Source organism: Triplophysa rosa, linkage group LG1 (assembly GCF_024868665.1).
Source record: "Triplophysa rosa linkage group LG1, Trosa_1v2, whole genome shotgun sequence".
Taxonomy (NCBI): Eukaryota; Metazoa; Chordata; class Actinopteri; order Cypriniformes; family Nemacheilidae; genus Triplophysa; species Triplophysa rosa.
In genome coordinates this window covers 38,750,109-38,774,795 of record NC_079890.1, presented here as the reverse complement: position 1 = coordinate 38,774,795, position 24,687 = coordinate 38,750,109, and the positions used below count along the sequence as shown (strand labels likewise).

The 24,687-nt window shown below is 37.3% G+C and overlaps 3 protein-coding genes across 4 annotated transcripts in view; 1 reads left to right on the top strand and 2 right to left on the bottom strand.

Annotated features, from left to right (window-relative positions):
• Positions 1-6,741, bottom strand: part of LOC130551013 (fucolectin-like) — a 41,068-nt gene extending 34,327 nt beyond the window's left edge. Inside the window, exons 1-5 of the mRNA XM_057328587.1 lie at positions 6,705-6,741; positions 4,158-4,422; positions 3,068-3,207; positions 2,901-2,992; positions 2,669-2,749 (exon numbers count right to left, since the gene is read on the bottom strand). Coding sequence (XP_057184570.1) covers positions 2,669-2,749; positions 2,901-2,992; positions 3,068-3,207; positions 4,158-4,422; positions 6,705-6,741 — 615 coding nt within the window. The remainder of the gene's footprint in view (positions 1-2,668; positions 2,750-2,900; positions 2,993-3,067; positions 3,208-4,157; positions 4,423-6,704) is intronic.
• A 5,259-nt stretch (positions 6,742-12,000) lies between these two features.
• Positions 12,001-14,878, bottom strand: slc35c1 (solute carrier family 35 member C1). 2 transcript variants are annotated; one of them, XM_057336494.1, is made up of 3 exons: positions 14,795-14,878; positions 13,511-14,016; positions 12,001-12,721 (listed from the first exon to the last, which is right to left on the bottom strand). In XM_057336494.1, exons 2-3 carry the CDS (start codon positions 13,983-13,985, stop codon positions 12,150-12,152), a joined length of 1,047 nt encoding a protein of 348 aa, XP_057192477.1. In that variant the 5' UTR covers positions 13,986-14,016; positions 14,795-14,878; the 3' UTR covers positions 12,001-12,149. The 2 variants fall into 2 exon arrangements, with proteins under 2 accessions (XP_057192477.1, XP_057192400.1); XM_057336417.1 differs by lacking the exon at positions 14,795-14,878 and adding an exon at positions 14,728-14,744.
• Positions 14,489-22,108, top strand: tollip (toll interacting protein). Its single transcript, XM_057337725.1, has 7 exons — positions 14,489-14,584; positions 15,444-15,506; positions 18,980-19,129; positions 19,693-19,875; positions 19,988-20,140; positions 21,294-21,384; positions 21,532-22,108. Exons 2-7 carry the CDS (start codon positions 15,474-15,476, stop codon positions 21,750-21,752), a joined length of 831 nt encoding a protein of 276 aa, XP_057193708.1. The 5' UTR covers positions 14,489-14,584; positions 15,444-15,473; the 3' UTR covers positions 21,753-22,108.
• The last annotated feature ends 2,579 nt before the right edge of the window (positions 22,109-24,687 follow it).

Here is a 24,687-nt window from a genome sequence, read left to right as displayed (position 1 = left end):
AACTGGCAGCTCTTTATTATTTATAATGCAATGATTACTGTGAATGAGATACAACTGAGATTGTACAGTATCACAATAAACGAGTTGATATAAATGTGTTGTTTTTTACTCACTTGACTCTGGATGAAACAGTCTGCTAAATTAATAATGTGTAATTTTTTCTCAAAGTTATCGGAGGAATAAAATATCCTGTAGTCATTTATTCTTAATTTATTGAATAAATTAACATTGCCAGATCATCAGAAGCAGTGTTAAATTGTGTTGTATAATATAAAAAGAGCTCCTTCTGGTGGCAGAGAGTTATAAACAGAACACGTACATACATATGTTTATGATTAACAAAGTAATAAATTGCAATGAAAAGACTACCTATGCCTGACGGTGCATCGCTCTGGCCGCCATGCCAACAACGCTGTAGTAGAAAGATTTGTGGACGCTCTGACGATCGAATGTTTGGTCTTGTTAACTTTGTTTAAAGGGGCCGCAAAGCAAAAAAACATGTTGATCTTGTGCAGACAGACCACAAGTGGGGTATAAGTTATCCTCATGAAATATTTTAAATGTGAAAGAAATTAATCAATTGAACAAACTTAACAATTATAGTTACATGTTTGATAATGAAATAAACCAATTAAAAGCCATTGATGTGGTGTGGCTTTTGTGTTCATGGTTAAGTGAACATAAATTACTGGGAAACCCGTCACAGCAATGATTAACCTCTCCTCCATTTTGCTTGGGAACTAATGTTGTCGGAACCAAAGTTTACATGACTACGTTCTCTGGAATCCTCTCAAGCGAAGCACTTCTACTTTCTGATTGGTTGCGACTGAACCTCGTCATAGCTCATTACCATAAAGTTGACCTGACGTCAACTCTCCTCGACGCCCACACCTTCCAAGAGGCGCTGCGCCGCTTCTCACTGGATCTCACATTGAAAATGACTGACTTCCGGCGAATTTGATGCTCTCGCCGGCGTCTGATGCATAAGGCACACTTTCCTGAAAACACTTCAGCAAGTTCAAAGTCGTCATCTGATTGGTTGACTTTTACAGGATTTCCGGGAGACGTGCGTGTCGCGTTCTATAACCGTCTGATCTAAGAATTAAGCTGTCGTGTTTCCAACAGTTGCAATAAGAAACATTTCATTCTTAAAAGTATGCGAGGTTCACGGCATAATCTTACAATCATTGTTGTTGCTGTTCACTTTTGACACGTCCGTGAATGTACACCGGTCTGTAACTGCGGGGTCATTTCCACGCCTCTAGACATGACGCGGCACAAAACCAAACGTGATTGGTTGCTTCACCTGTCAGTCATATCGCCTCTTGGACAGGCCTATACCAGTTACCAGATGCCTCAATCTATATGACAAAACTTGAATGTATTATGAAATTCTTCTGCTAACAAGACAATTGGTTTGCTGTATGTTGTATTTTTCGGTGGACTCATTTTCTGAACATTTTATACAGTATGGCCAGACCCCAGGCTTCAGTGGGCCGTGAGTCTGAATATATGCCAGTGATGTAAAGAAATGAAATAAACAATCAGAAATGCATACCAAAAGCTCAGTGTATAATGAATGTTAATAACATAGTTATGTTGAAATTCTGATCATGTTTTTAACAAAGCTAAAGCATTTCATTTTGTGAAAAAGTTGAGGAGATTGTTACTGTGAGAATGCTCGGACAGCTTGAAATGATCGCAGAGACAAAGAAGGTGGGCAAATCCCAAAGTCTAAATACACAAACAATAAATAAAAAGATAAATACAATTACAGCATGTATAATGTTCTATAACGTGCATTAGAATGGGTTGTGAGCGTGTACACTTATGCTAAACACACTGGAACATCAAAAATACCAACATTTCTCATTCATCTTTTTTAAGCAATGCTGTTTGTAAATCATCCAAAGAAACAGAATCAGTGATGAGATACATTAGCATTGAGTCCTCAGTGTCTGTCTGATAAAGAAATAAAGAAATCAATATGATTCTGTTCTTATTTTTACCTAATGCGCTTTCTAATGATATGTTGACATTATAAAACAGCAAAAAGGTTTATAGTCATTATAGATCAATCTAAGCAGAAATATATTAAAAGTGAATAATTATTTTAATCATGAAGGCCAGAAGAATGTAAATAAAAATTGCATTGACCTTTTATAAATGTAGAGTGCTTATCTGCAGATTACTCATGTCCTTCACTGCAACCTGTAAATTAAACAATTTTGATAATGCCATCACACTGGTTTTCTAAAAGGGACAGTTCACCCAAAAAATTCAATTCTGTCTTTATTTACTCGCCCTCAGGTTGTTCCAAACCTGTATACATTTCTTTGTTCTGTTAAACACAAAGGAAGATATTTGGAAGAGTGTCAGTAACCAAACAGATCTCATCCGCTATTGACTCCTATAGCATTTATTTTCCCTCCTGGCAGTCAATGGGGGATGAGAAGTGTTTGGTTACCGAAATTCTTGCAAATATCTTCCTTTGTGTTGAGCAGAAAAGAAATTTATACAGTACATGTTTGAAACAATCCGAGGGTGAGTAAATGAAGACAGGATTTTGATTTTTGGGTGAACTAGCCCTTTCAGAAATATGTATACAAACTAAAATGACTAAGTGAAGTATATCACAGCATGCAGACTCACGTTTTACATTTTTCACCTCTTTCACTTCTTTTTCAGGGAGCTGAGACCACTGCACTGTCACATTTTTTAATCCTCTGTTATCCAGTGCAGTTCCCAGCTAAAATGAGCATAATAATATGATATTATTAACACAATATTTAAAAAGAATAAATTATTATTATTATTAATGAACATTATTATTCATTTAATGTTTAAGTTGACACAGTTTCACAGTCATTATAAGATATGAAATGACTTGTTTCTCTCACCTGTTTAAGAAGATTGTTTCTCACTGACGGGTCACTCAAATCAGCACTGGAGCTAAACTGCATCTTAACCATCGTCTTTGCAACAGAACGACCTAACAAACATAAAATTCATACATATACTTCACAACCCACTGAATTTTGAAATAACGTCAATATTACAGATTTACCTTTACCATAGACCTCCACCTCACACATAGTAAGAATCTTGTTCTCCCCAGCAATAAACAGATTTACATACTGTCCCTCCATTTCACCACAATAGTAGGTGTAGGACTCACCTGCAGGAATATAAGAAACAACAGCACATCTAAAGAGAGAAAGAGAGAGACACATGAATGAGAAATATAGAGCTGGTATCACTTAAGATGTCATTTAGAAGTAAAAAGTAGAACAAAGTTTATTTAGGATGATTGTTCTGCTTTTGAGAAATAAACTACAATCAACTACAGTTTTGTGCCTTCCTGACCCTAACAAAAGTGTACATACATCTGTCTGACACTAGATTAAGCTATAAATATAGAAATTATGTATTTAGAGTCACTATTATCAAAACAACTGTTATTCTTGCGAGAGCCATTTCTAAACTTTGTAATATAATATCTGACATTATCTTTAAATAAACATTTTAAAGGGGTGATATGACACGAATATTATGGTTTGTTTTAGATGTAATGCAATGTGTATACATGATTTAAGGTTGAAAAACGCTGTATTTTCCACACACCGTGCATGTTTGTATCTCCTCTCTGAAACGCGCTGATTGATAACAAAGCTCATGGCTCTGAAAAGCGAGGTGTGCTGTGATTGGCCAGTTCACCAGTGCGTAGTGATTGGTGGAATACTGCAAGCGTGTGAGGGAAATGTAACGCCTCTTACCATATTTGGAACATCAGGTTCCTCTTCAATTGTACTGACAGGTACGCCCACTTTACTTGAGTATACATTTGGGCGGTCTTAGTCAAATCAGACCACCAGCTGATGTAGATTTGTGGGGGTGTGGTTACACGAGGCGTTTCAGGCAGGTCTGGGTGAGCATTCGCTTTTACATAGAATGACTCTTTTGTTCCCACACTTTCATTTGAGCAATTTTACGTGTCTAATACATGCATGGGCAACTTATAACACACCAAAGACACAGAAAAACATGTGTTCACGCCATATGACCCCTTTAAAATATTTACATCGAGCATCAATTCAACTGCATCTGCCTGGACTCTAATGAACATAAACACCGATACGACTGAAAGAGACACTCACATGGGATTGTTGTTGCCGTCTTTCTCCAGAGATTTTCCGATGCGAATCTCTGCTCCGTTTATTTCACTTGAACAGCAGATAAATCTGTTGGTGATGACGACTTTGTTCACATGATATACATCACGCAGATCCAGTCTCCACCACGGGTTATTTCCAATAACGGTTTCTGCGCACTTCTTGTCTGGATTGCCATCGATAGCTTTGTCAGCAGTCTCGTCGGTGTAGGTCGATGACTGTGTAGCAGCTCCCCCTCTTGCCAAATTTACTGGAAATGGATGAAAGATGTAAGTGATGAGTTTGGAACGACAAGAGAGTGTAGTTAGACTCTCTCTTTCAGATTCATTTGCCAGTTCTTCACCTGATGAAAGTAATTCTAAAAACAGTAAACACTGAGGCCGTCACAGGTCTTTAAAGAGTACATAACATGAGATCATGAAAATGACATTTCATGCGGTGTTTAATGTTGCAATGTTTGAAAGTAAGCAGTCTGTCAAGTTGTATGAATGAATAATAAAGTTATGGGCTTGGAAAAAATGGACTCGACTCTGAATCACTCAAACGAGTCGTCCCTAGTCCGATTCGCGAACCGCCGCGGATTTACGTCACTACATATAGTCCCCGCTTACTTTTGCTAGGACTGCGCGCGAAAACTTCACTCTTCTCCCCAAACACTGTAGCTCGTGAGCTTCATTCACAGTAGACCAATCACAGCAGACTAGACCATCTGACCAATCACATCAGACTAGGCTAGCTGAAAGGAGGGGATTAGACTGATGAATTTCTTAACTAATCATTTGAGAGTCATTCAAGAAGTAAGGTAAAAGTAACTAGCTATTGTTATGAAATAATAGTGTTTTTACACCTTCTATGGACGTAAACTTGTTGTTGGACACTCCATAAACCAAAGTAGGACCTTAAAAATCCCTAGTTATGTACTCTTTAACTAAAATATTTATTGTCATCAAAGGGGCTGTTTGGTCACAGGCACATAGTTGCTAATTTAAGCTAACACAACAAAGTGTAAAAATGAAGTGAACCTAAAATAAAAGATTCCCACCTTGTAATCCATTTGTCACTTCATGAATTGATGATAATAACGCTGCAAAAAAAACACACACTGGTGAACACAGGATTCAAATGTGTAACACCGTGTCTACACCGGACCACATAACACCGCACTGCGCCACGTCCGGTGTGGATAAAATGTTACATTATATTGTCGCATCGCGCCGCATCCGGTGTAGACACAGTGTTAGAAATGTGCTTATCTTTAAAGGTGCAGTGTGTAATTTTTGGGATGATCTATCAACAGAAATGCAATATAATATACATAACTATGTCTTCAGAGGTGTGTCAAGATCTTACATAATGAAGCGTTATGTTTTATTACCTTAGAATGAGCTATTTCTATCTACATACACCGCGGTTCCTCTTACATGAATTCACCATGTTGTTTCTACAGTAGCCCTAAACAGACAAACTGCTCTACAGAACTTGTTTCGTAAATACATTATCTCCTTCGGCAAAGAAGTGAAAACAAGACAACATCTGTCCTGTGTCTGCCACTGTAGTTCTTTCGAAAGGGAGGGGTGAAGTGAGCCGTTGGTTGCAATTCGCAGCCTCACCGCTAGATGCCACTAAAATCTTCACCTTGCTCCTTTAATGCTTATTTGAATTGCAAAAACCTTACATTGAGTGGCACTTTCATTTATTATTTTTTTAAATTACCTAAGACCTTTTAATTAAACATATTTTTTTTCACATGTAAAATCTAATGAGCACACTTTGATATTGTTGGTATTTAATAAAATATCTACATGATGATGATGATTTGTGCCATGCTTGCTGGTTTTTGTGATCTTGAGATTAAATCAGTGTATTAAATTTTTCTATTGTCCTTGAATATTTAGGTCTGCAGATTGTCAAATCATGTACAAGCAAAGGTCCAAAAAGTATTTGGACACAGATTGCTCAGAAAAGTGAATTTAGTAAATTTGTGTAAATTTCTAATGTACCTTAACTTTCCAAAAGTTGAAAGTTAAAAAATTAATTTCTATCGGGGGGATTTTTGTGGACATTTGAAGGCAGTTCCCATCACACAAGTTTAACGAGTAGCTCACTTTAATCGAGTTATTGTCATGTTAAATTAGCGTACTTAAATTTAGCGCATTAAATTTGTTTGGAGAGGCCCGAAACGTTTTGAGGCACTTTAGTTGTCAAATGTTATATGAACTCTGATAGGAAAATCTGAATTGTAAAAATCACACAGCAACCAAGAAACACAGATTCAATGACATGCAAAAAGCGCAAATGTCAATCTGGCCAATAATCTGAGAAAAATAAAGCACATACAGTAAGACTTTTTCCCTGTATTGCAAGAAGTATTTCAGATATTCCAACCACATTCCAATGGGCTGTAAATCCACGAAAGAGAACTAAATAATAACTAAATTAGACATTTTACAAATTAATTTAAATTAAATATGAATTTGTAAACCAAGAGAAATGTAAAATAACAATTGAAGGATAATACATGTTGTACTTTACCCAGTAAGATGAGCAGACACCTGTAAAGCTTTACCATGTCTGACTAAAGCTGAGACTGTCTGTCTGTCTGTCTGTCTGTCTGTCTGTCTTTAACAATGAACACTGTGACTTTTATCAGTATGATGATGACACATTCAACTGTCTCCCCTCCTCCCTGTCTCCATCACACTCATCTGTCTCTCTGCATGAACATTAGACACGTTCAGTAATTTACAATGTAAATTGCCGAGTGCAAGCAACAATCAACATGCTTTTTTTCTCTGGGTCAAACCTCGTTCAGATGTGTAATTACAAGACTTTCACATTTTTCTTTTAGCTGGAATATATACTTTATGTAAATTTAAGGAATCTTACTGATATTCTTCTGGGCCACATTTATAAAACATGTGTACGTACGGATTTCATCGTAGAGTTTGCGTATGCAAAAATCCATGTGGAAAAGTACAGACGTACGCTTGTCTGTTTTTGGAAATATAACCCATTCTTGCCGCTCGTAAAGGATTTGGATGTTGACAGGTGCTCTGATATCTGTCAATGACATTAATTAGACATCATTATAAGGTGGAGATCTAAAACTGTTCAGCTGCGTGCAATTTCAAGATCGCGTATACACGTTTTCTGTGCGTACGTACATTCTATAAATCACACATAGGCTATACGCACTTTTAGAAATGAATCAAATTTAGGACGGTTTCTATGCAACATTTTATAAATGAGGCCCCAGTTTTTACAAATTTTACTAAACTCTTTTCCTCATGCTGCATGGTTGCATAAAGACACCCATAAAAACCTTTTGTGGGGAAAAACAGAAACACTCTTAAAAATAAAGGTACTTAAAAGGTTCTTCACAGCGATGCCAATGACCATTCAGTCAAAGGTTCTTAAGTTTAAAGAACCATCTCTTTCTTATTTTTTTATAATCTGAATAACCTTTTTCCACCACAAAGAATGTTTTGTGAAACAGAAAGGTTCTTCATGGAACCACAAGGTTCCTCTACGGCATCGAAGAACCTTTTGAAGCACCTTAAGAGTGTAGTAGAGGAAAAAGGTACTGACTTTAACACAGTAAGGCCGTGTTCAGACTTGATCTCTTTTTTGAAGCTGCTAGCGTCTGTTTTACATTATAATCCTATGGAGTAAACCGTGTTTTCAAACATGTCCTGAGCGCTTTTTTAAATGCCAGCGCCGGCGTCTTTTTCTGCAGCTCAGAGCGTCTTTTAAGGTTTAAAAAACTTTTCTGAAAAAACGCCGTACGTCAAGCTCATTTTTCACAGCTAACCAATGACAGAGACCTGTCGTTTCCATAACAACATGCGAGGAAGGTGATTGGTCGAGAAGGCTCAAGCTCGAAAAAATTAAATGGCGGCCGAAACGCCCGTTGGAGCATAGTTTTGTATAAATGTAAGTTTAATTTTCACTTTCAATGACTTTTGCATTTCTAGCGATAAATTAGTTTTATAGTTTTTAAATATGTGATTAGTTATTGCAAATACGCTCTCTGTTTATAATTCAAATTGACTTCCGTTACGCTGCCAGCGTTTTGTTTTACTAAAAAAGTGCCTTTGTCAACTTTTTCTTGTCAAATAAGAAGTCAAGTCTGATCACGGCCTAAGAAAGAAATGGTTCCTTACAAAACATTTGGCTTCAGCTTCCAACAAAAATGTTTCTTCTATATAGCATTTCTGCAAAAATCCCTCTTTAGCACTTTTATTTTGTGGTCAATGTGCTCTAGCTAATCGAGTCAAATCATTTATGTTGAAAGGATCTTTGTAGACCGCTGCTGGCCTGTGGTGTTTTGTTTGGTTTCTAAATCTCCTGTCATACAGTCTGCTTTATCTTCTCATTTGCTCAATAAACTTAACTACTTCAGAAATGAAGTTCAGGGCATAATGCAAAGCAGTATTAATAAGTCCTGACACAAAGCGTGCATACTCAAATATGCGGATCGGGGTCACAGAAATTACCTGCTCACAGGAAAAATGTGTAAAAATGGGTTGAACCAGCTTGTAAAGTACCACTGATGTTACAGTGAAATTGATGGTGGTGTTGACTGGTGACCTTCTTGCATTATTTTCTCATTCAAAACATCACACAATATTCATCTGTTTTAAAAACCAGACTCTTCAACGAACCCCTTAATGCAATATTTCACTGTCTATTATATGCAAACTTTTCCACAACATTTAGCCATAAGCGAGGTCAACAAAAATCAACAAGATGCCCTTTAAATGAACCTGTTGTACAACATTTATTAAACTCTTCTATTAACACTGTAATAACCGCAATGTTTAATCTCATTATGTATTAAATCTCATTATCAAGTTTATTATTAGTCAAGTTCATATTATCAGTATACGTGTAAATAATATATGGCAGCAACACGTATTGAAAGGATCTTTAGGTCTGTTTATTTGCTGTAAAAGGATGCACACGTTGAGCCTATATTCACAAGCTGATTATATGAAATCTAAATGGTTTGTTCAAAACTGCTTCTCCAAATATTAGGGCGAAGTCAGCTAAAATAGGTCACGTATGGTAAATGACTTATAATACCATCAAATAAGCTATGATCTAATGATATTTTTATAAATTAACTTGGGTCTCTTAAATATGTATATAGATAGATAGATAGATAGATAGATAGATAGATAGATAGATAGATAGATAGATAGATAGATAGATAGATAGATAGATAGATAGATAGATAGATAGATAGATAGATAGATAGATAGATAGATAGATATGAAAAAGTGCAATTGTTTTAAAATTTAAGTTAGAGTATCAACGGGTACCTTCTTGAGCCACAGCACAACATTCAGGTAAAATGGGCCAGCTGTTTAGTACAAATGTGCCAAAAAAAGAGAACAATACTGGTAATTTTGGCTAAAATCGTTTTATTTTTAACAGTAAATTGACACTACTGTCTTTAGTGTGCCAAAGCAACAACATCATAAATGTATTTCATAAAGTACAAAGTTAATCAAAAACTAATATTTCATTAAAGGGATAGTTCACCAAAAAATCTGTCATCATTTACTCTCTCAGTTTGTACTTTCAGGTTGTTCCAAACCTGTATACAGGTCTTTGTTCTGCTAAACACAAAGGCATTTATACAGGTTTGGAACAACCTGAGGGTGAGTAAATGATGACAGAATTTGTATTTTTGGGTGAACTACTATTCCTTTAAGCAATGCAATAAAGCTGTTTCCGTAAGAAAAGTTATTCTTCTGTTATAGGTTTAGACATTTCAAGTATGAATCATTTAATGCTTGCAAGCTTCAACTATTCCTCAACATCAGCCAGAGAGTCACAAACCCAGCTAAATTTGAGTATACCCAAGAATGGAATAAGAGCAACAATTCACGGGCAAATGTTCATTGTCAAGCGAGTAGTTCTGATACAGAAAGCTGTTTTTCAACCTGAAACTTTCTATCGCTTTGCTCGCCCTCTGAGGCGTGTCATCAATACGGGTGTGTTCGCCCATTCTGAAATATAAACTGCAATGACACGTTTGTCCTCTTTCTCTTTCGCAGCAGACATTGTAAAACAAAACCTGTGAAGAATAAAGACAGACGAGAAAAGCAGGAGGACACAAGCAAACTCATATTCTCGCTTATTGCATAACATATCACTGGAATCCCTCAGCTTTAAAACTCTACAAAAAGTGCCAAACCTTTAAAGGTGTCAAATTATGATGAATCTGGGACCATATATATCGCGATTCACACTAATTATACCTGTCCAGGGTGATTCTGTGTTTTATGCACAGCTCTTCTGTGAACTACGGCTCTTTGATCAGTAGAAAGTTGTGCTCGATCTAAAAGCAGTGCGAGATTGAGCCGTTTATAACGTGCATTTGAAAAAGCAACACTCGTCAAACATCATCATTATATATTTTATTATCATGAAAATAGCTGAAAAGGTTTGAAAAACAGCTATAGAATATGACCATTGGCATTTCCTGGAACTACGTGTGTAAATCGTGGATGTAATGAGTGCACCTTTGTGAAGCTGACATAGAGTCGTTGGAACATTTGTTTTATTTATGCAAATTCTCTACAAAACTCTGGGATGACCTTTATGGTTGGCAACGTTTGAAATATGTAATACCTGACTAAAATATTTATTTTTGTCGGAATTGTGATGTCGAACTTTTGGTTAATAATATTGTGATTTTGGCCAATTACTTTATTCATAAATGCCGATTCTTTAATACCCTCCCTACACACTTTCTTACTTTTTCAGAAAGATTTAACGATCTTCGTCAAATCTTTAAAACTCGTGCATCATAAAAAAGCCCTCAAACTATGTAATCTTTTGAATGTATTTTATGGTGATTAAGCCCCTTGTACTGTATTGTATTTTTGTATTTATTTGTGTTCATTTTTCTAATTTATGTTTATTTTGCTTATTTTTGTTTTGCTGCTATTTGGAGTTCTTGGAATGTTATTAAGATTTTTTTTGTTGTTCTTTTCAAGAATGTCCCAAATGACATACTATACACTATGCACTTGTACAGTACTATGCACTCAACCATGTAGTGTATGAATTTAAGAAGGGTATTATTAAAAGTGCATCGTCCTGTTACTTAAAGTGCACTTCTTTTTTAAGAATTTTCAATTTGAACGCACTACTCTCACTATTTATACTACAAAATGGCGTAAATGTGCGATTTCGGACACACCTAACCTGTGTAAATCGTTCTTCTTCTATGTCCAATATTCAGAGTTTCTGCTTCGAGAGCGCCCTCTGGCTTTCGGATGTGGCGGCATTTATCTGTAATTCTTTGAGAAACCGAGCATAAGAATTGCACGATATATCGTCCCATTCCTTTTGCATATGAAAGCTAACTTTCATCCCTCAAACATTCATTTAAACTTGGCTACACAAAACGACCCTTGCAATTTTAGAACTTTCAGACCACTTAAACACCATATGATAATATGACAATGGTGTGTATTAGTAAGTAAGTGAAAGTGACCTATTAGTCAGATATGGTGACCCATACCCGAAATGTGACCTCTGCTTTTAACCCATCCAGAGAGTAGTGAACACACGCACAGCAAGTGGTGAACACACGTACCCCCGGAGCAGTGGGCAGCTATCACTGCAGCACCTGGGGAGCAAGTAGGGGTAAGGTGCCTTGCTCAAGCACCTCAGTCGTTACCCGCCGGCCCTGGGAATCCAACCGGCAACTTTCTGGTCACGAGTCCGACTCTCTAACCATTAGGCCACGACTGCCCCAAATTATGCGACAAGTTTAACGTGTCAGGTAAAAAATGATATTAAACAAATGTTATGAATAAACGAGCTGCTTTAATATTTTCCAACCATTCATTTAAATACGTCAAATGATCAAACAACCATATAATAGTATAAAACAGGTAGATTCACAAAACAAACTGTCTCTAAAATAAAGGCATTTTAAAGGCTTTAAAAAAACTTCTACACCCCGGAGTCTTCTTTAGTCTTTAGAGGAGTTGTGCTTTCTGTGTCCACAGGTGCTTTAATTTTCTTCATCTCAAGTCCTTTGACCCACGTGTACGCAAATGATCCAGCCAGCACCATCATATTACTGGTCCACCAGAGCACGCTCTTACTGGAGGCGTCGTACGCTACTGCCAACACCGTCTGAGCACACGCTTTGGCCGTGCCTGACACATTGTGCGTCAACGGGCTGGTGAACTTGATCTGGAGTCCTGTTACGTAACCAATGGCAAAACCGAAGACTCCACCCAAAATCATCATGCCCCAAAAATGTAAGTGTGTCAGTCGGGTAAATTGAGACAAATTTCCCACTTCACCGAATACCACAATGAGCGGTATAAAAAGCACCGAGGCGTTGAGGTTGTTGTAGTAAGAGAGCTTCCATAGATTTCCGTCCACCACAGGCATCACTTTCTTTGTGAAGATGGCATTAAGACAGACACACAGACTGGCCAGGACACCGAAAATGACGCCCGTCCAGGACAGGGAGCCGGCCACCCCTTCCTGATCCACACCAAGCCAGAAACCACCTAAGGGAAAAAAAGCAATGTCAGGATAGATTTCTAATGTGTTGTGTTAATCAATGGGATGCTCAAGATCGCTAAATGTAAATACATTAGAAAGAATAGTGCCACCAGGTTTGCTGCTTTTACAAAACATGTCAAATGGCTGATGAATATGAACTTATCCTGTTGTGTGAAAGTCATGTCTAGTTCTTGTAATTCTCAGACAAACAAACAATTTAAGTTTCTAATCGTTCAGAGTCTTATCAAATAGAGATGATCTCTTAAAAACTCAAGGTTGGGTTGAGTATTCTGTGCTTTCGTTAAAAATCTTTTGGTAGGCCATCCAGGTATTTCATTATACAGAAAAAATCACACTCTACATATCAGCATACATGTATAGCCGAATGCAGAAATAGTCATTTTAGGAAATTCTGTTGAAATGTATTGAATTTGCTCTCTAAGGTCACAATTAAACAAAATATTTCTGATAAACAATTAGACATGGCACCAATTGTAACACAATGTCGTTTTTTAAGCTCAATTTGCGCATAAACACTTCCAGGTCGCTCCAGCGCTTCACAACTCTCCGTACAAAGCCCCTCCCCCACAGCGACTGTGAGTCTTTATCGATTGATGATTGGTTGTTTCCAGGAAGGCGGGACTTCTGCGCTAGTATGGCTGCATTTTTCTCCATTCATAAACTACACTGTCTTCATGACATGTTAATATCAATAATCTGTGACACGAAAGTATTTTCTTTTTACTTATGTACCCGGCTGCAGAGAAAATAGAGCTGATGCGAATGAAACTCACCCAGAATGAATCCACAACACAGCAACGCGTAAAAAGACGTGGTCTGTTTTAGAACGAAGTACGATAAAATGACGTTAAATACAGTGGTAAGCGATCGGCCAACGGTGTAGAAGGCAACTCCCACGTGCTTCAGGCACAGGTTGTTAAATGTGATCATGCTTATAAAGACCACAGACAAAGGCAGCAACTCCCTGGACACCCTCAGATCCAGTTTCAAAGAGGGGAAATCCACGCGCCCCGGACACAGCTTGGACAGAAAATGCATGAGCCAACAAAGTCCCACGCTGACCACACACTGGAAAAACGTGACGAATATAGGTGCATCCAGCTCCTTGCTGTCTAACAGAGCGTTATTGAGAAAGACCATAGTAATGGAGATGAACCAGTACAGAGCCACGACCATTGCGATCTTGAGCGCTCTCAGAACAAACGGCTCGTCTTTGTCCTCCGGTTGCATGGGGTCTGAAAGGGCCATTCTTAATATCCTGGATCGTTTTAGTTGGATCCTGTTCATAATTCAAAAGAAAAAGAGTTAAGTCCGGTGGATTCACGTTCATTATTTCATCACAACAACATTACGCGTCGGCAGCTTCCTGAGACGTTCTGGGCGGACTGCTAGAGTTGCCAGGTCTTCGTGAAAAAGTCCCTCATTACCATACTCAAGATATGCCACAGATTGTCATTAGTCGTTATGAATAATGTTATTTTTCGTCATTGCCATTTGTATGGCTGTTGTTCAATAATTCATATACTTTATAATTAGACTTAAACATTTACTGACAAAACGTTACCTGAAATTCACTGTATTATTTAAGCATAACCGTAGTGGGCCTGTTCCTATCGAAACTATTATTTATACTAGCCGGTTTGATATACGGTCACGATTTTCAAAAAAATTGTATTAATATAATACTTTGTTCAATGTCAAATTAGCTACATCCAACGGACCTGGCAACCCTGGGAGATGACAGCTTGGCTTTTGGGTTGGATTTCCTGGTTCTATGTTCAATTTGTTCTTTTCTCTTTTCGTGCGAAAGTGTAATCGACACTGATTCTCACAACACACCGTGAGAGGTAACGTCAAAATGATATCCTTTAAAATATTTTACCTGTAGGAGTAAATTACCAACTAAATATATATCACCACGCAATGCAGGTGTCTTGTGTCATTTAACCATATTTCCACATTGTTATCCAGGTAAACAATACTACATTACCTAAACATACAGCATTGCATCTAAGGTGAAGCTTTTTTCCAGAAAATGCTTAAATCAGCAGTCTTACCTTACTGCACATCAGAAAATTGGAGCTCCTAATATTGAATCAGGAAGTGAATTTAGATTTTAAACCCCTCCTTTAACTTTAAACGTGTTCCACAGGTAAAACCACCTCATTATCATGTCTATACAACCATAGCCGGTTTTGCAGAATAAAAAACACAAACGCTGATACGACAGAGGAAGATACTGAGTGGCAAAATGAACATGGATACACCAGTGAAGTAGTTTCATTAATCCAACACAACAAGAATATGCATAAAAACAGAGCATTTTATTTTGAATGGTTTCATGTCGTTTCCATTTTGAAATAGTGTTCTGCCACCATATAGTCCACAAAACGAGCAAATGTGATATATTGTTTACAGTAACTAAATATTTATGCCACTTCAAGCTTTGATTAATGATACATATAGAATATAGAATTTTTATTCTGATATTTTATTTTATTGAGAACTACATTTCTAACCTTTTATTTCAATGTAATTCTACTTTACTACTTGAAACATCATCTGTTCTGAATCGTCTAACAGCGACTTTTATTCTGAAGTTCTCGGTGGGGCGGGGCTGGTGTGGTCACTCGCTTCCTCATTTCTCGAGCTGAGCTGACACATCGCTGTGTAATATTTGTTTTAATTGTGTCTTTATTTGAACAGCAACACATCTATATCACATCTACGGTCAACATGGCAACAACGATGAGTACGCAAAGGGGGCAGGTGAGACCTTTTTCTTACTGTGCACTGTTATAACAAGAGATGCGCGTCATTTTCCCATAATGACAATAACCATTCGGAATTTGCGCAATATTAGATCATTATATTTACAAATAAACACATGACAATACAGATGATAGACGACAATGACGATTGAAATGACAATACAACTTCACGCTGTCACATCTCACAACAACGCAAGACATAAACAATAACATGTCTGTCAGCTTTTGGATTTGATGATGATGCGCTTATCTCTTGTTTTACAAAGTGACTTTTATGTAATGCTTCGTAAAATCAGTTCGTATAAATGTGTTCTTAGAAATAACTTAAAATATAGCGTCACAGAAATTCCAATGTTAATGGGTGTAATGAGAATTGTATTGGTTTTAATGGAAACCATAATGGTATGTGGTGCGTCTCTACTGGTAATGTGTCGGGTTCGATTGGTGACATGAATGTGGTGGATAGGAGCCAATAGATCAGAAAATAAAATCCTGTTGGAATGAGACCCAAAACACACTACATACAGAAATGATGTAATGGTTTCATTGGTAAACAGCTGATGGGTCATAATGGTATTTGTAATGGAAACTAGTGTTGTAGTACTCAAGACCATCTTTTGATGGTCTTGTCTCTGTCTTGACTGTCTTTGGTCTCGGCCTTGTCTTGGTCTCAGATAGTGTTGTCACGATACTGGAATTTCTAACTTCGATTCAATACCTAAAAAAATATCGATATTCGATACCATTTTCGATACCACGGGGAATAAACTGCCATAATAAGGCCCTAATAAGCAATAGCAATATAGGCCTTTTTAAATTTTATTTGAAGTAAAATTGAACAAGACTAGACAATGAGGTATATATTTTTACATTATTTATTAATTGTTAATCTAATGTTAATTTTACGAATACATTTACTATTTAAAATCAAAGTTGTATTTGTCAGTATTAATGGACCCAGACCCTGTTGAAAAAACCAGCCTATGCTGGTTTGGTATGTTTTGATGCTGGTTTGCTGGTTTGTGCTGGTTTAAACTGGTCATATGCTGATTTAAGATGGTTCTTCGCTGGTTTAAGATCAAACCAGCATCGATCAAAACATACCTTACCCAGCATATACTGGATTTTTCAACAGGGGAGCTTACATAAATAGTTGTATTTTTTAACTAACATTTAAAAGAGATTAATAAATACTTGAACACATGTATTGCTCATTCATTGTTCATTAATGTTAGTTAATAGCCTACATTTTTATTTGGCTAAATTGGCTTTTATTCACATAGGCCCATACTGTAATCATTGATCAGCGCACATATAGACAGAAACGCAAACTTTAAACGCAAGAACTGTTGCAGAGACTCCGCACTGGACATCTTTCTAACATTAACAACTTTTAACTGGAGCGAATGAGACGAGTGGATGAATCATTGAACAGCGCACACACATGGAGCGCTATGGTAAACACTGGAGTGCAAATGTGTATCACACGCGAGAACTGTTGCGGAGACTTTACCCGCACCAGCATTATTTCAAACATCAACTTAACGAGACGAGTGGATGAAATCATTGATGAGCGCACATAAAGACAGAAACACGTGCATTAAACATGAGAACTGTTGCGGAGACTCTGTACTAACATAAACAACATATAACCAGGGCGAATGAAACGAGTGTGTGAAATTATTGATCAGCGCACATACATGGATCGCTATTAGGGATGTAACGATTCACTCAGCTCACGATGCGATGCGAGTCACGATTCTGATCTCACGATGCGATTTATTCACGATTTACTCATGATTTATTTGGAAAAAATGAGTTGGAACAACTTCCCTTGCATTATTTCTTAAATGCTTCACGTTTCTTTGTATGATAAAATAATGTTTTATTTCAAATAACAAAACTAAACTGCAATTTTATAACAAATTAATAATAGAAAAAGTCTCTTTAATATAAACAAACTAATACTGTCTGTGCTTTTCTTGGATTTTTTTGCATTTAAGAAATATCAGCATCCACGTTTAGGTTTGCAGTGAAAATAGCGGCCCCTGCTGTTCAAAAAATGTATTGCGATTCAGTTCAAGCCTCAACCGATTTGAATCGTTGCTCATTATAACCGATTTTCAACCGGCTCACGGTGAATCGTTACATCCCTAATCGCTATGGTAAACACGGGAAGCGTAACAAGCGTGCACCACGCCAGATGTGTTACTGAGACTGGCCATCTTTTCTAACATAAACACTATTTAACTGCCGCAAACGAGTCAAGTCTGTGAGAGGAGGCGGGGCTCTGTTGTTATGCGTTCACGTGCAGTGTGTGTTAACTCACTGTCGGAAAAGAGAAAGAGAGCGGGAACGCGCAGCTGATATCGATATGTGGGACATGGGTATTGGAACCGTTTCAGATTCTTCAGTATCGATACTTAAAGAAATATCGATATTTTTGACAACACTAGTCTCAGACTTAGTGGTCTGTGTATTTTATTTCAAGACCGGTCAACACCACAACTGTGGGAATTACACTAAATTGCTGGTGCATTGTCTGATTTTTGTGTTAACATCATTCATGTGATTGTCAAATTTCGGGGTTTAAAAGCATTCACCACTTGTTCCTTATTTGATTCTTCTGTTACTTGTGTTACTCTTACTGCTGGTAAGAGAGGAATGGGGGATTGTTTTAAAGAAATCTGTCAACAAAATGAACACACACAAACGCCCACAATATCCCAGATGTGATTGCAAAAAAGGTACTTGTATGAGATCTTGTTTTTTTATTTTATACAATCTGATGTGATATTGATTTTGTATAATTATGCAATAAACATCGAGTTAATAAGTGAATTAAGTTTTAGACACAATTAAACAAGTTTTTGTTCTATTTTGGCTAGTCCCAAACAAATCTGAACTTTTGTGTATTTCTGAGCAACACACAGCTGTTTTGCTATTGATTAGATAAAAAAGCAATGCTCCTAATGAAGTCACTGAATGTTTCGTTTTTGTTGAAGGTCGCAGACTTAAATTGATCTTGGGCATTCACCAATTTTTTATGTTTAGTTGTTGGAATGTTTACCTGCACAATTTTTTTATATGTTACAGTAGTGGGTGATAAAACATGGAACATAAAACATCCGACACATACATTTCTGCACAATAAATCACACAAGTTACTTCAATTATTATTTTATTATGACTTTTAGTGGTTTGTGGATCTTTTGAATGAATTTTGTGAGTGCTGGTCTTGGTCCGACTCGGTCTCTGCCCGCCTTGGTCTTGTCTTGTTCTCGGTCTCTGTTTTGGTGGTCTCGACTACAACACTAATGGAAACCATTAACAAGTTCAATTGTTTTATTTTAGAAGGGTGTACACAACTGATATACAATATACAGATACAAAATATACTGCGGTTGAATTCTTAGGATTAATTCTGAACAATATTCTCTAATCTAAAACGAATTTCTTTGCTGTTTTCAGGTCTTTGTTGGTGAATTGCCTCAGGACTTCTTGAGGATCGCACCGACTCAGCAGCAGCAGCAGGTGCAGTTAGACGCCCAGGCCGCCCGGCAGCTGCAGTTCGGAGGGTCTCTTGGAGCCGCTGGCCGTCTCAGTGTCACGGTTGTACAGGTACATCTGCATGTCCTGATTACTCATTATAATGCTTTGTCGGGTGACTTCTTTACTAAAGTTAGCCAACCATTTTCATTTCGCAAACCAGTTCCCAGAACAGCGAGTATAACTGTTAAACTTCAACAGACTTTACTGATCAGTCAGATCGAGCAGAATCATTTTGACTTCAATTTATTTATTTGAAAAAAACATTTACAGTTTAAATGACTGTTTTTTATTATAACGCTACATGTAAAGCAAGTTATTATATTTTTAGGAAAATGCTTGAAAAACACGTTTTATTCTACATCTCAACAGTTAACATTAGATTGTTTGTTTTATTTCTCTTTGTTATGTAAAACTGAATGTCCTGCTACTTTTAAGCAGCGCAATATAAGGCGTATATTATATTTTTTATGATTGATATATTTTTAATAGCCTTCAAATGGCATGTTGAGAAAATTAAACGATTTGAAAGAAATGAACCTGTCGCCGCAACTAAAATATATATTTTCATTTACAAATATAACTTTAAATCTAAAACCGGTTTATATATAAATATCAAACTCCTGTTTTCACAGGCAAAGCTCGCAAAGAACTACGGTATGACGCGCATGGACCCTTACTGCCGGATTCGACTCGGATACGCCGTCTATGAGACGCCGACAGCTCACAACGGCGCAAAGAACCCACGCTGGAACAAAGTGATTCAGTGCACCGTACCACCTGGAGTGGACTCCTTCTATCTGGAGATCTTTGATGAGGTCAGAATCGAATAAACATACTTCACGAACGTACTTGCCTTTTGTTGCTGATTTAATCGCTTGCACTGACCGGTTTGAAGTGATGATTGATGTTAATTGTGTTGATTGACAGCGGGCGTTCTCCATGGATGATCGCATCGCATGGACACACGTGACAATCCCAGAGGGTCTGCAGGAGGGCAGCGTGGTGGATGAGTGGTACAGTTTGAGCGGCAGACAGGGAGATGATAAAGAAGGCATGATTAATCTGGTCATGTCTTTTGCTGTGAGTCCTGACTTCATCAATACTTCTGTCTATGGTTCTGTAGCGGTTAAACATCAAATGATTGACTCTGGACAGTCGAAATCTAGTCAGGACGTTAGGTGTGACATTCAGTAAGTATGTCCAGTCTAAAGAGATGGCATTTGTACGAATATTTACACTTTGCGTGCACATATCTAATGTTTATTCTAGATTAGGGATGTCACGATTACCGGTTTAATGGTTTACCGTGATAATAACGTCCAAAGGTCAGTATTACCGTGTCATATTTGAATTACCGTTACACCGTACCAGTGTTACGGCTTGAAAACCCTGTCCAGCATTAAACAAAGTTATCAAGAGTATAAAGTAGATATGCAACATGAAACGTGGGTTTTGTTCATTTATGTCAGGAGAGTAAATCAGGAGTATTGCCATTCGGAACAAAATAACGCGAGACGCACCTATTTATTCACGTCTGCTCCTGTGAGTTTGTGATGACAGTGCTTCACTAATAAGGACTTTAATCCCAAAATGTGCACATTTGGGTTGTTTAATCTGAACTAGGAAACTTTTACTTCATGCCCCCAACGTGCTATGACTAATATGTTATTCAGTTTACAAGTACTTTTTCCAGAACATGTTAATAAAACCGTGATAATATTGATAACCGTGATCTGAACTTTTCACACCATTACATCGCTATTCTAGATCAGTAAGCCCCTCCCCCGTGCACATTTACAACAATTTGAGCCGCAAATTTCAAATATTGTGAAGTTAATATTCATTTCAAATGCTTGAATTGATAACGTTATTGATATTAATTGATATGGATCTTCAATGAAACCAATATTTAGCTAGATCGTGAGATAGTGTCTAAACTTTATCTTTGTATCTGGTGAAGAATTTGCGTTTCTCTTCCATTTTTCTATTATGATTTTGCCATAACACAATCGTTAGAGAGTGATAAAAGGTTGAGGTCATTATTTTTATTAACTTGTGATGGCACTGTAAGCATACGATTTTTATTCTATGTATGCAAAGATGACACAATTGTGTTTTTGCTGTTGGTTAGCATAACATTCAGACTTGTGCTGAGATGCCTGAGAAAACAACAGAATTTCTGTTTTTCATCTGTCATGTTCTCAGTCTCTGTCTCTTTCGTGTTTTGTTTAAGTCAATGCCAGCTGGAATGATGATGCCAGCGCAGCCTGTGGTTCTGATGCCGACAGTATATCAGCAGGGAGTTGGCTACGTGCCCATTGCAGGTTTGTATGTTACACATTAAGAACCCTTAAATGTTCCATAAACATAACAAGGGATGAAATTATTTTCTGTAATCGTCATTGACACGTGTCACGTGTTTTTAAAAAAGCAACAGTACAGAAGTAACCCTATTGTCATCCCGCTGCTAGGTGTTCCCGGTATGTACAACCAAAGCGTGGTTCCCATGGGGATGCCGGCTGCCCCACCCGTCGTGCCACAGAGCGCCGCCTGTAGTGAGGAGGACCTTAAAGCCCTTCAGGATATGTTCCCCAACCTAGATAAGGAGGTGATTCGTACCGTCCTGGAGGCCCAACAGGGAAACAAGGATACTGCCATAAACTCTCTGCTTCAGATGGCAGAGGAGCTGTAACCGGACAACTGCTTCCGTACCAACAATGTAGAACATTATACCAAAAATCCCTGTAAATATGCACTCGTACGTCTGTCAGCCCTTAATCGTAGCAAGTACATTTAACAAGTGTTATTGTCGTCGTTAAATCTGCATTCAAAAACAGAATGTTTTCCAGAAGGTCTTGATGATTTTTTTAATGACGTTGAGGGCAAACGTGTGTCCAGTAAGGACAGTATACCATATCTTTATTCTAGTGTTCCTGTGTCTTAAAGATGTTATGAAGATGTATGCTCTTATCTGTAGGAAATTTAGTATCATAAATGTACATGAATATAATTTATTTTGAAGATTATTAAAGAGCTCTGGGTATGTCAGGTTGCAGAGATTAATTTTCACCATATATTTCTCTTTTCTATAGTCTTAAAACCTCTCAAGACAGTCCCAGAGTTTAGTCATGATATGCCTCTAAAAAGTGGGCTTACTCGCTAGACAACAGTCAGGTTTCTGGTGGAGAACTACACTGTACAACAAGTATATTTTATTCTGCTTTTTATGTGTACTTTACTTCACACAAAATACACGTTTATAAACTGAACAGTGGGCCAATTATTCCCAATGAGGGCTATTTAAATTAACTTCAAGTATTTTTATTTGTAAGGTATTCCATGAAGCATTGTGAACATTAAAAGTGTTTTACCTCCACTAGTCAGTGGATCTCTGGAAGACGTGGTTACACAATCATGATGGATATTTAGTACTACAAAGTTTGCGATATGTGTGTCCTGAGTTTGCTGAGGAAGATGTTTGGACCGGTGTTCTGTCGATTTATGCTACCCATCGAATTTGGCTACCCTCGTGTTGTGATTGGGGGAGGGGTAATTTAGGTGTAAGGGTTGGGGGAGGGGTTAGTCCTGTTAAATCCTTGGCGTTTCAGATCCGTGGGCGTGGCTTGTTGGTTTTGACTAAATCCTTGGTGTTTCAAGTCTTACGAAACCTTTACCCTAACCTAAAGCCGAGCTGACACTACGGGACTGTGAGACAACTTGAATTGCTATGGCGCTTATACTACACAACAAAGTTCCTTCTCATCTGTCGTCGTCTTGTCATAGCTGCACGCATACTACACAACACACCGCTGACGAGGTGCACACACCACAAAACATTCGGTGAAGAGGCGGTCCCGATCATCAGCGAAAATACGTTTAATTTCATTTTCCTTCCTCCGTTTATATCATCTGCACTGTGATTGGCTGGATTAGTATGGAGCGAAAACTGTGCCTAAATTTAACAAACAAATCCAGCGTTTTGCAAACAAACGCAACCTTTTTTTGCAAAAGAAACTAAACTCTGAAACAAACAGAAAGTGTTTTACAAATACATAATGCAATTCGAGAGAAAATGCAAAGGTGTAACATATAAATGTACTGTGTTTAAATCTCACCTTTTTATGAGATTCTCTCAGCTTGATTTTCTCACAAATGTGACCGTGCAGATTTTCTCACAAATGTGACCGTGCAGATTTTCTCACAAATGCATGTGCAACAGCAGGTGGTGCTATTGAGAATTAGTTTCTATAGGAAGAAGCCATGAACATTTCCTTGCGTGCCACCCTTGCCAGTGCCAGAAACTGAATTAATTTCATTCATAAAGTTTCATTCAGTTAGTCTCATGAAATTTATTGAAACTGTTAATAATAATCAGTTGCTGTTCTTAATAATAAATAATGAATTATGCATTGGTTTTAATATACAAATAACATACAACAAACTGGATGCATTTGCAATGTTGTCACCCCTTCCACCCCATCTCATTCTCTCGTTCTTGTTTCCCAACTGTTTACATTCACAAAACAAACTACTTTTTCAAGGATATTTTCTTATAAGGGAATTTTGACATAATTTTGTGTTTATATCAGGGCTTGCTCTAGGCATGGGCAGGGGTGGGCTGAAACCCCCTAAACATCTGTCTTGCCCACCTAATGAGAATCAAAAAATAACACCAAAAATTGTTGTATTTTCTATTGGCTGAAAGCAACGTCACTCTTCACTTCACTGCTCTGGCTTTAGTTTGTAACAGAGAAGCATGCTACATGCTACAGGTGGAAGCAAAATACTGTGCAAAGGAATTTTAGACGCACTGCACAGATGTAAAATTAAGCATGTCAAATTAATTGTGCAGTACAATCAGATTCATTTCTTCGTTTTTGCGGTCTTATTTTGTGCTGTTAACAAACAGCTATTATTTGCTTGCAATATATAGGCTAGATTTTAACCTATTGACTTTCAGTAATGACTGAAAGCTCCCGCTTCAGAAATAAATGTTTCTCTCCATCTCAAACACCCCAATTCACGCTGCAGGTGGTAGCGAAAAAATGTGCAAAATAGTTCAGTTTAGGCGCGATGCGCGCTCACGATACCACATAAAAAACAGCAGACACGATATAAAGTTCATTGTGCAGTGTAATCAGATTAATTCATTCAATTCATTAAAAGAAATTAAACAGAAATCAGTGATCGTTCAGTGAATGGGGAATGTTCTTAGCCTGCTTTATTTTGTAGGCTTCTATTTATGTCCAGTTTACATAACCGCTTTATTTAATGTGTAAAACATCAATGAAATGTTGTCTGTTTTTTATATTTATATAAAAATAAATCATTTAAATCCTGCATGTATTGCAGTCATATACTGCAGTGTTTGTTGAATTCCAACAAAAGCAAACCTCAAGAGTGACTGAGCACGATAACAAACTAATTAAAAAAAATCTGGGTTATTTCATAAAACATTTTTTTACGTTTTCTAACGTTTTCTTAGTTTTGTGTTGCTTAAAACTAAATATGAACTTGTTTTTGCTGTGTTTCTGTTTTAAAAATGCAGATCATCTTTTCTGTTTTCACCTGCTTTCACCAGTTCATTTTCTCCAAATAAATAAAAATAAATTATATGAAATTTGGGA